Source organism: Ranitomeya imitator, chromosome 2 (genome assembly GCF_032444005.1).
Source record: "Ranitomeya imitator isolate aRanImi1 chromosome 2, aRanImi1.pri, whole genome shotgun sequence".
Classification (NCBI taxonomy): domain Eukaryota; kingdom Metazoa; phylum Chordata; class Amphibia; order Anura; family Dendrobatidae; genus Ranitomeya; species Ranitomeya imitator.
Genome location: NC_091283.1, coordinates 38,554,901 through 38,566,834, shown reverse-complemented (window position 1 = coordinate 38,566,834; position 11,934 = coordinate 38,554,901). Strand labels below are relative to the sequence as shown.

General features: G+C 47.5%; 1 protein-coding gene across 1 annotated transcript in view; it reads right to left on the bottom strand.

The window, feature by feature from the left end:
- Window positions 1–2,339: 2,339 nt before the first annotated feature.
- LOC138667152 (myelin protein P0-like) overlaps window positions 2,340–11,934 on the bottom strand; it is a 108,347-nt gene continuing 98,752 nt past the window's right edge. The window contains exon 5 of the mRNA XM_069755451.1: window positions 2,340–2,726. Coding sequence (XP_069611552.1) covers window positions 2,553–2,726 — 174 coding nt within the window. The 3' untranslated portion in view covers window positions 2,340–2,552. The remainder of the gene's footprint in view (window positions 2,727–11,934) is intronic.

Genomic DNA, 11,934 nt, shown 5'->3' with positions numbered 1-11,934 from the left:
GTCCCAGAGCTTCCAGCAACAAATTAGACAAGCTGGACAGAAAAAATAGCAAACAAATAGCAAAGAAGAACTTAGCTATGCAGAGCAGCAGGCCACAGGAATGATCCAGGGAAAAGCAAGTCCAACACTGGAACATTGACAGGAAGCCAGGATCAAAGCATTAGGTGGAGTTAAGTAGAGAAGCACCTAACGACCTCACCAGATCACCTGAGGGAGGAAACTCAGAAGCCGCAGTACCACTTCCCTCCACCAACAGAAGCTCACAGAGAGAATCAGCCGAAGTATCACTTGTGACTACAGGAGGGAGCTCTGCCACAGAATTCACAACAAACTTAGCTATGCAGAGCAGTAGGCCACAGGAACGATCCAGGAGGAAACAGGTCCAATACTAGAACATAGACTGGAGGCCAGGATCAAAGCACTAGGTGGAGTTAAATAGAGCAGCACCTAACGACTTCACCACATCACCTGAGGAAGGAAACCCAGAAGCCGCAGTACCACTTTCCTCCACCAACGGAAGCTCACAGAGAGAACCAGCCGAAGTACCACTTGTGACCACAGGAGGGAGCTCTGCCACAGAATTCACAACACGGTCCTATGCCAGGTCAACCTCACACACTTGCCTTGCATGGCTCACATCCTCAAGCTGGTGGTACAGTAATTTTGCCACCACTATCCCTGCCTGGATGCATTGCTACAGATAGCACGGTCCGACAATCGCATCCCACAGGTCATCGACTTGCATTGCTACAGAGGTATTTTGGCCTACCAGTTAACAGTTTGATTTGCCATGTTCCAACACAATGGAATTCAACTCTGCACATGTTGCAGCGACTGTGGCAGTAGCGATGAGCCCTAGTGCTGTATGTCCTTTTGCATAGCCTTGGCCAACACACTACAGACGTGGTGGAAAGCACGCTTGTGGAGTGGACACAGATAAAGGACCTTTGCACCATTCTGCACAGTTTTGAAATGGCTACTAAGATGGTTAGCACTGATGATGCCGTCAGCAGCATTACTATTCCGGTCAACTACATGCTGGAGCACACTTTGAATAGTCAGAGTGAGGAGGTGGTGGTCCCAGAGAAAGAGGTGGAAGCAGAGGAGTTTGCGGAAGATATAACATTATCTCAAACTTCCAGACTGTCATGGCACAGGCAGGTGACAAGGGAGGGTGTACTACAGCAATCGAGGGGGGCTAATGGTACCAGTTAAACTGTTAGCGAAGGTGCAGTAGCCGAGGATCAAATGGAGGAGGATAAGGTAATGGAGGCGCAACCCCCTCTTTATTGTCTGTGGTTGGTGAGAGGGTATGGAGAAGCAACCTTAAGTGTTACCCCACCAACAACACAGCATGGACTTGGACCTCATAGAAGTGCTCGAAACATGAGAGCCTTCGTGCTGAACTCTTCAACATAATTCCCACATTCTTAGTGTTAGAAATAGTGCTGACTATTGGGTTACCACTTTGTTAGATCCACGGTACAAGAGTAAATTTAGCCAGATGCTTCTCCCCCTGGAAAGGGATGCACGCATGCTGGAGTATCGAAATACGCTTGTAGACAATCTTAAGAGTTATTTTCCCCAAGACAACAGTGAGGCACACAGTGTGTATCCCAGTTCTAGACGTTCAACTGCGGGAATGTCAATGCGTCATCGCAAAAACATTAGCAACAGCAATGTAAGTGACATAAGCAATTTCTCTGAGTCGTTTCACACATTTTTTAGACCAGCCCGTGCACCAGCAGAACAGAGTACAAGTCTAACATGTTGTGAATGACTGGAGAGGATGGTGCAAGAGTATCTGGAGCTCAATATCAATGTCATCGGGGGGTTGGACCCTTTTGCATTTTGGTCTTCAAAAATGGAAGAGTGGCCTGAGCTCGCCTGTCATGCCTTGAAGGTTTTGTCATGCCCAGCAGCCAGTTTTCACTCAGAACGTGTCTTTAGCACTGCTGGTGGTGTTCTGATGGATAAGCGCATCCAGGGGTGCCCTGAAAGTGTAGACCGCCTAACTTTCATCTAAATGAACAAGTCATGGATCTCCAATGTTTCTTTTGTCTTATTCCCATAATGCTGCCATCAGAATGGTAGATGCACTGGTAACTCGTTCTGCAGTTTGCTATGTACTGTGATATATAGAGGCTGTAGAAACCACATAGCTCAAAGTTATTATTGAAACTTAGTGACAAAAAAAAATCACAAAGATTATTGTATTTATGTAAGTGCCCCTAAAGGTGTCCATATCCTTTTACAACTTTTCCCAAGCTGGCGAAGAGGCCACTTATATATGTGGGAATCACATACAGTATACTGTATATCAAAGAAAATAGTTTTTCCTTGTACAAGTTTATTAAACCTGTGAAGACCAATAAAGCAAAATATGTTAATGAAATGTACATGTGGTTAAAGGTAGACATCAGACTGAACTGCTACACTGTGCAGTGAAAGAACTGCAGGGGTGGAGCAGGATACACAACATATATGTGATGCTTTTGGTCCTTTTTAGACATAACACGGTACTTGCTTTCCCCATATTTGTCCTTTAAAGACTATTTAATATACGATAATTCACATGGCTGATTGGTCAGGTGTTCTTCTTTGTTGCTCTTGACTGTGGAGTAGGTAACGGCATCCACCACCTTGACTCTAGGTCCTGACCGTTTAGGGAAACTTTTCTTAGCGATCTCGGCATACTGGAGGCCTGAAGGATCCAACTGCAGATTCTGCAAAAATAGTTATCATACACCACATTACATCACACAGAGTACAATGGAGAGAGCCATGAGCCATCTATGGGGGCTGTGGGAATAGGCGACCAAACTGGCTCAGATGTTACTAGGTCTCCAACAGAGTGTAATGAAGAGAGCATGGCACAATGTATTCATTCCTTCTTAACCATAATACATGAAAAGACTCATCCCCATGGCAACCTATCGTAGCATCATTGTCGCCATGGCCACCCAATATTGCATCATTATCGCCATTACAACCCATTATAACACCATTTTCAACATGGCAACCATTATGATGTGATTGTCACCATGGAAACCTACTATGACATCATTTCGCAATAGCAACTTATTATGACATCATTGTTGCCATGGCAACTATTATGACATCATTGTCGCCATGGCAAACATTATAACATCATCATCGCCATGACAACTTACTACTGTATCTATACCGCAATAGCAACACATTATGACATCATCGTCACCAAGGTAACCACTATGACATCATTGTCCCCATTACAACATATCATAGCATCATTTTCGCCATGGGAGCCCATTACGACACCATTCTCACCATGGCAACCATTATGACAACATTGTCGCCATAGGGCAAAAAGTGGAGACACAAAGCGCAAAATAGGGTCTACAGATAACCAAGAGAGCTTTCTTATAATTGCTCACCTGATTTTGTTGTATGGAGAGCGTGTACAGGTTTCAGCTGCTGCAGATCCACAAGCCGTTCAACGGCCGTTTGACATGATAAACTGTATAGGAGGTGTGGGTAAAATCCGCGCTGCCTTAATAATGAAGTTCCAGAGGAAAATGAAGTTACACGGTGGTTTATTCAACACGTTTCAAGGTCAGTTTCAAGATGTTGTATGTGGAATTTCCTGAAGAAGGGGTCGCACTGACCTTGAAACGCGTTGAATAAGCCACCGTGTAACTTCATTTTCCTCTGGAACTTCATTATTAAGGCAGCGCGGATTTAACCCACACCTCCTATACAGTTTATCATGTAATATTGTCGCCATGGCAATCCATTATTATTATTATTATTATTAATTTATATAGCACCATTAATTCCATGGTGCTGTACATGAGAAAGGGGTTACATACAGGGTTGCCATGGCAGCCCATTATAACACCATTGTCACCATGGCAACCATTATAGCAACATTGTCACCATTGCAATCCATTATGACACCATCCTCACCATGGAACCCTATTATGGCATTATTGTCTTTATAGCAACCCATTATGACATCATCATCGCCATGGAAACCATTATGACATCATCATCACCATGGCAACCATTTATGGCATCATTATCGCCATGGCAACCCGTTATGACATCACTGTCGCCATGGCAACCATTATGACATCATCACCTTGGCAAACATTATGATGTGATTGTCACCATGGGAACCTACTATGACATCAATTCACCATGGCAACTTATTATGACATCATTGTCGCCACGGCAACTGTTATGACATCATTGTCACCATGGCAACCATTATAACGTCATCATCGCCATGAGAAACTACTACTGTATCAATGTCACAATAGCAACACATTATGACATCATCATCCTCATGGCAACTTATGATAGCATCATTGTCGCCATGGCAGCCCATTATGACACCATCGCTACCATGGCACCCTATTTTGGCATCATTGTCTTTAAGGCACCCCACTATTACATCATTATCACCATGGAAACTGTTATGACATCATCATCGCCATGGCAACCCATTATGGCAATGGCATCATTTTCACCCCGGCAACCATTATGATGTGATTGTCGCCATGGAAACCTACTATGACATCATTTTGCCATGGCAACTTATTATGACATCATTGTCGCCATGGCAACCTTTATAACATCATTGTTGCCATGGTAACCATTGTGTTGTGATCATCGCCATGGCAACCATTATGACATCATGCCCGCCACGGCAACCATTATGACATCTTCATCGCCATGGCAACCTACAATAGCATCATTGTCGCCATGGCAACCCATTATGGCATCATTGTCGCCATGGCAACCCATTAAGACACCATTTTCACCATGGCAACCATTATAACATTATCATTGCCATGACAAATTTCTACTGTATCAATGTCGCAATAGCAACTCATTATGACATCATCATCACCATGGCAACCACGATGACATCATCGTCCCCATGGCAACCTTTCATAGCATCATTGCCGCCATGGCAGCCCATTATGACACCATTGTCACCATGGCAACCATTATGACAACATTGTCACCATGGCAATCCATTATGACACCATCGTCACCATGGAACTCTATTGTGGCATCATTGTCTTTATGGCAGCCCATTATGACAACATCATCACCATGGAAATAGTTATGACATCATCATTACTATGGCAACCTATTATGGCATCATTGTCGCCATGGCAACCCACTATGACACAATTTCACCATGGCAACGATTATCTATATATAATTGTCTAAGGGTTTTTCCATCTGTCTATCTGTCTTTCTGTCTGTCTGTCTGTCTGTCCTGGAAATCCCGCGTCTCTGATTGGTCGAGGCCGCCAGGCCTCGACCAATCAGCGGCGGGCACAGCGACGATGATGTCATAAAGGACGTAGAAATCCCACGTTTCTGATTCAGCGACGGGCACAGTATCGACGTAGATGTCATAATGGTTGCCATGGCGACGATGATGTTATAAAGGTTGCCTCGACCAATCAGCGACGGGCAGAGTCTGCCGCGAATTCTGGAATCATCATTGTCCATATACTACGGGCACATGCATATTCTAGAAAACCCGATGCGTTAAAATCGGGCCACAATCTAGTGACATCATATTCACCATGGCAACTATTATGACATCATTGTCGCCATGTTAACCATTGTTACATCATTGTCACCATGGTAATCATTATGACATCATCGCCATGGCAACCTATTATGACATAATTGTCGCCATGGCAACCCATTATGACATCAGTCACCATCGCTGCCATGACGACATCATCATCACTATGGCAACCTATTATGACATCATTGTTGCCATGGCACACATTATGACATCATTGTCACCATGGCAACCAATTCTGTAATCCATTATGACATCATAATCACCATTGCAACCTATTATGACATTTTTGCAGCCATGGCAACCTATTATGACACCATTGTCGACTTGTCGACCATTATTACATCACCTTCAACATAGCAACCATTATGACATCTCCATGGCAACTTATTATGACATATTTGTCACCATGGCAACCATTATGACATCTTCATCGCCATGGCATCCATTATGACCATAATACATGAAAAGACTCCTCCCCATGGCAACCTATCGTAGCATCATTGTCGCCATGGCCACCCAATAGTGCATCGTTATCGCCATTGCAACCCATTATAACACCATTTTCAACATGGCAACCATTATGATGTGATTGTCGCCATGGAAACCTACTATGACATCATTTTGCAATGGCAACTTATTATGACATCATTGTTGCCATGGCTACTATTATGACATCATTGTCGCCATGGCAAACATTATAACATCATCATCGCCATGGCAACTTACTACTGTATCTATACCGCAATAGCAACACATTATGACATCATCGTCACTAAGGTAACCACTATGACATCATTGTCCCCATTACAACATATCATAGCATCATTGTCGCCATGGCAGCCCATTACGACACCATTCTCACCATGGCAACCATTATGACAATATTGTCGCCATAGGGCAAAAAGTGGAGACACAAAGCGCAAAATAGGGTCTACAGATAACCAAGAGAGCTTTCTTATCCCCTCTGTGACCTTAGACGTACTATCCCGTCGAGGTGCCCTGGGCCTATCTGACCCTTGACGGGATAGTACGTCCTGCCCTTTAATGCGATACCGCGACTTAAGTCGCGGTGATCGCATTAAAATTCCGACGCCATCTCACCTGGGGGGAGATGGCCTCGGCATCCAGGGCATTGTCGCCGCCCACCCGCCCTCTCGATCGCTGTGATTGGCTGTTCAATTCTGAACAGCCAATCACAGCCATTCTCATTGTTTCAGCCAATCGGAGCGGCTGAAACAATGAGGTCACAGGCTAGGATCGAGTACCGATGTACTCGATCCTAGGTCCGGTGCCTGGCAACGCCAGGTACCGGCAAGAGCACCCCGGATTGGCGCGATCGCCGATCGCATCGATCGCGCCAATCGCAGGGCACCGCGCGGTATTACCGCACTGTGCCCTGCCGGAACCTGCGTGGATCGGTGCTCTAATAGCACCGATCCTAGGATAGGATAGGATAGGACACAGTGCAGGCCCAGCAGGGCCTGCAGGAGCCGATTGGCGCGATCGATGTCATCGTCGATCGCGCCAATCACAGGGCGCAGCGGCGATCACGCTGTGACCGCTCTGTGCCCTGCAGGTGACCTGGCTGTGACCTGCCTAGGATGGCGCGAACAGATCCGATCCTAGGCAGGTCACAGCCAGGTCACCAGGAAAGCTCTGATTGGTGGGATCGATGTTATGGTCGATCCCACCAATGACAGGTCACAGCAGCAGCATGACCGCTCTGTGACCTGTCTGTGTCACCTGCCTGACCTGTGTATGACCGCTCTGCAGGGTCCTCATTCTAGCTGAGGATTCCTACAGAGCGGTCATACTGCTGGATCTCCTGGCTTGATCTCTCTGCTGGATCTACCTTCTGTGCTGGGTATTGTGGTGCCACAGCAGCCTGTAGCACCACAATCCCTGCTAAAGAAAGAAGACAACTAAACGTAAGTTTTATCCCTGATCCCTGCCCAATCCCCGTTCATCCGTGCCCAATCCCCGTTCATCCGTGCCCAATCCCCGTTCATCCACCCCAATCCCCGTTCATCCACCCCAATCCCCGTTCATCCACCCCAATCCCCCCTTCCCCCTCTTTTTACCCCCTCCACCCCCATTTGTGCCGCCTCCGTGCGCACATTTAGTAGCCGCCGAGCGTTGATTGGTGACGCAGTTCACCGATCAACGCTCGCGCTCGCTTTTTTTCCCTCGCCCCCGTTGCGCCAACTCCGTACACACATTCCGCAGCCGCCAAAGTTTGATAAGTGACGCAGTTCACTTATCAGAGTTTGTGCCTGCCGTTTTCCTTTTTTTTTTTTCACCCCCCTTTTGCGCCACCTGACTACAACCGTACGTTTTGATCACTGATCCCTGCCCAATCCCCACTTCCACCCCCATCTCCCTTCCCCCTCTTTTTACCCCCCTTTGCACCTCCTTCCGTGCGCCCATTTAACAGCCGCCGAACGTTGATTGGTGACGCAGTTCACCGATCAACGCTCGCGCTCGCTTTTTTTCCCTCACCCCCGTTGCGCCAACTCCGTAAACACATCCCGCAGCCGCCAAAGTTTGATAAGTGACGCAGTTCACTTATCAGAGTTTGTGCCTGCCGTTTTCCTTTTTTTTTTTTTTCACCCCCCTTTTGCGCCACCTGACTACAACCGTACGTTTTGATCACTGATCCCTGCCCAATCCCCACTTCCACCCCCATCTCCCTTCCCCCTCTTTTTACCCCCCTTTGCACCTCCTTCCGTGCGCCCATTTAACAGCCGCCGAACGTTGATTGGTGACGCAGTTCACCGATCAACGCTCGCGCTCGCTTTTTTTCCCTCACCCCCGTTGCACCAACTCCGTACACACATTCCGCAGCCGCCAAAGTTTGATAAGTGACGCAGTTCACTTATCAGAGTTTGTGCCTGCCGTTTTCCTTTTTTTTTTCACCCCCCTTTTGCGCCACCTGACTACAACCGTACGTTTTGATCACTGATCCCTGCCCAATCCCCACTTCCACCCCCATCTCCCTTCCCCCTCTTTTTACCCCCCTTTGCACCTCCTTCCGTGCGCCCATTTAACAGCCGCCGAACGTTGATTGGTGACGCAGTTCACCGATCAACGCTCGCGCTCGCTTTTTTTCCCTCACCCCCATTGCGCCAACTCCGTACACACATCCCGCAGCCGCCAAAGTTTGATAAGTGACGCAGTTCACTTATCAGAGTTTGTGCCTGCCGTTTTCCTTTTTTTTTTTTCACCCCCCTTTTGCGCCACCTGACTACAACCGTACGTTTTGATCACTGATCCCTGCCCAATCCCCACTTCCAGCCCCATCTCCCTTCCCCCTCTTTTTACCCCCCTTTGCACCTCCTTCCGTGCGCCCATTTAACAGCCGCCGAACGTTGATTGGTGACGCAGTTCACCGATCAACGCTCGCGCTCGCTTTTTTTCCCTCACCCCCGTTGCGCCAACTCCGTACACACATTCCGCAGCCGCCAAAGTTTGATAAGTGACGCAGTTCACTTTTCAGAGTTTGTGCCTGCCGTTTTCCTTTTTTTTTTTTTTCACCCCCCTTTTGCGCCACCTGACTACAACCGTACGTTTTGATCACTGATCCCTGCCCAATCCCCACTTCCACCCCCATCTCCCTTCCCCCTCTTTTTACCCCCCTTTGCACCTCCTTCCGTGCGCCCATTAAACAGCCGCCGAGCGTTGATTGGTGACGCAGTTCACCGATCAACTCTCGCGCTCGCTTTTTTCCCCTCAGCCTTTTTGCGCAACCTCCGTACACACATCCCGCAGCCGCCAAACTTTGATAAGTGACGCAGTTCTCTTATCAGAGTTTGTGCCTGCCTTTTTTTTTTTTACAGGTTTTTCTTCTCCTTTTAGCATTTTCTTTTCAGATAAGTTTGCACAAATCACTATCCCCCCACACATACACATACAGTTATCAATAAAGTGCACCCAATCACCATATTCACACAAAAATGTCCCGCTCGTCCCGTTCGTCCCAACAGCGCTATTCATTGGAGGAGGCATATGCTTTCCTTGCCTCCGACACTGATAGCGAGGGAGAGGATCCCACTTTTCTTTACTTTTCTGATTCTTCATCCTCTTCCTCCTCCTCCTCCTCCTCATCTTCCTCCTCATCTTCCTCCTCGGGTCCTGCGGAACCACCACGCAGACGCCCCAGGACAGAAGATGAGGCAGCCCCCACCATTCCTGAACCAGCGCTCCCCACTGCGGAACCCACATGGACCTCGCCCCCCGAAAATTACGAGCCACTGATTCCTGATTTTGTGGCAGAATCAGGAATCAAGTTTGACACCACGGGCCTCACAGAAACAGACTTTTTCAAAGTCTTTTTCTCTGAGGATTTTATTAACCTCATGGTGGAGCAAACTAATTTGTATGCTCGTCAATTTTTGGAGCAAAACCCCGGTACATCATTTTCCAACTGGTCTCCTGTAGACGCAGTTGAAATGATGCAGTTTTGGGGCCTGGTCCTCCACATGGGGATCGTGAAGAAGCCAGAAATGCGGCAATATTGGAGTGTAGATGTTTTATATAACACTCCAGTATTCCGAATGGCCATGGTTCGGAGACGTTTTGAGGCCATCCATAAATTCCTGCATTATTCCGATAATGCACAGTGTCCCGCACGAGATGACCCCAACTTTGACCGTCTGTTCAAAGTTCGGCCGGTCATCGAACACTTCAACAAAAAGTTTTCTGAAGTGTACGTGCCCAAAAGGGACATCTGCGTGGATGAGTCCTTGGTCCATTTTAAGGGGCGGCTCGGATTCCGTCAATACCTGCCCAACAAAAGGGCCAGGTACGGAATCAAACTCTACAAGCTGTGTGAGAGTGCCTCAGGGTACATCCACAGGTTTAGAGTGTATGAAGGGAAGGACAGCAGGATTGAACCCCCTGAGTGTCCTCCTGTCCTGGGAGTGAGTGGGAAGATCGTGTGGGATTTGGTGCACCCACTGCTGGATAAAGGTTATCACCTCTATACTGATAACTTTTATACCAGCATCCCACTCTACAAATCCCTCTCTACGCGAGGTACCGCAGCCTGCGGTACTGTGCGCAAAAATCAGAGAGGCCTCCCAAAGACGCTACTTCGGCAGATGCTCAGAAAAGGTGAGAGCAAGGCCCAATGTAGCGACCACCTGCTGGTGGTCAAGTACAAGGACAAGAGGGATGTCCTTCTCTTGACCACCATACATGGTGATGGCAGAGCCCTCAGCACTGTAGGGGGTACCTCTACACAGGTCTGCAAACCGGACTGTGTACTGGGCTACAACAAAAGCATGGGGGGGGTTGATCTCTCTGATCAACTCCTCCAACCATTCAGTGCTTTGAGAAAGGCCAAGGTGTGGTACAAAAAGTTGGCCGTCCACATCGTACAAATGGCAATGCTCAATGCTTTCCTGCTGTTACGATGTGCACGCCACACCGATACGTCGTACCTTCAGTTCCAGGAGGTAGTGGTTAAGGCCCTGATATTTGGTACTCCGGAAGGAGAGGGCCCCAGTACTTCCGGAACTGAAGGTGCTCGTATCGTACCAGGCCAGCATTTTCCGGGGGTGGTCCCGCCAACCGGCAGAAAAGGTAAGCCGCAAAAAAGGTGCCGAGTGTGTTACAAAAGGGGAATACGCAAGGACACCATTTATCAATGCGACACCTGCCCCGAAAAACCTGGCCTGTGTATGAAGGATTGCTTCAGATTGTACCACACCTCCATGCACTACTAATTTACTTTACAAGAAAGCGTACATTAGTTCCAAAAAGGGGGCACATCTAGATAAGTTCCTTGGGGGGGGGTCTAGGTTCCAAAATGATGTCACTTGTGGGGTTTTTTTACTGTTTAGGCACATCAGGGGCTCTGCAAACGGAACATGACGACCGCAGACCATTTCTGCATTCCAAAACGTCACAACTTCCCTTTCGAGCCCCAACGTGTGCCTAAACAGTTTTTTCCCACATATGGCGTACCAGCGTAATCAGGACAATTTGGACAACAACTTTTGATTTCCAATTTCTCCTGTTACCTTTGGGAAAATTAAAAATTGGGGACTAAAATATCATTTTTGTGGGAAAAAATAGGATTTTTTATTTTCACGCCTGGGCATTATAAACTTTAGTGAAGCACGTGGGGGTTGAAAATTCTCACCAAACACCTAGATAAGTTCCTTAGGGGGTACAGTTTCCAAAATGGGGTCACTTGTGGGGGGTTTCTACTGTTTAGTCACATCAGGGGCTCTGCAAATGGAACATGATGCCAGCAGAACATTCCATCAAAGTCTGCATTCCAAAACGTCACTACTTCCCTTTCGAGCCCCAACGTGTGCCCAAACAGTAGT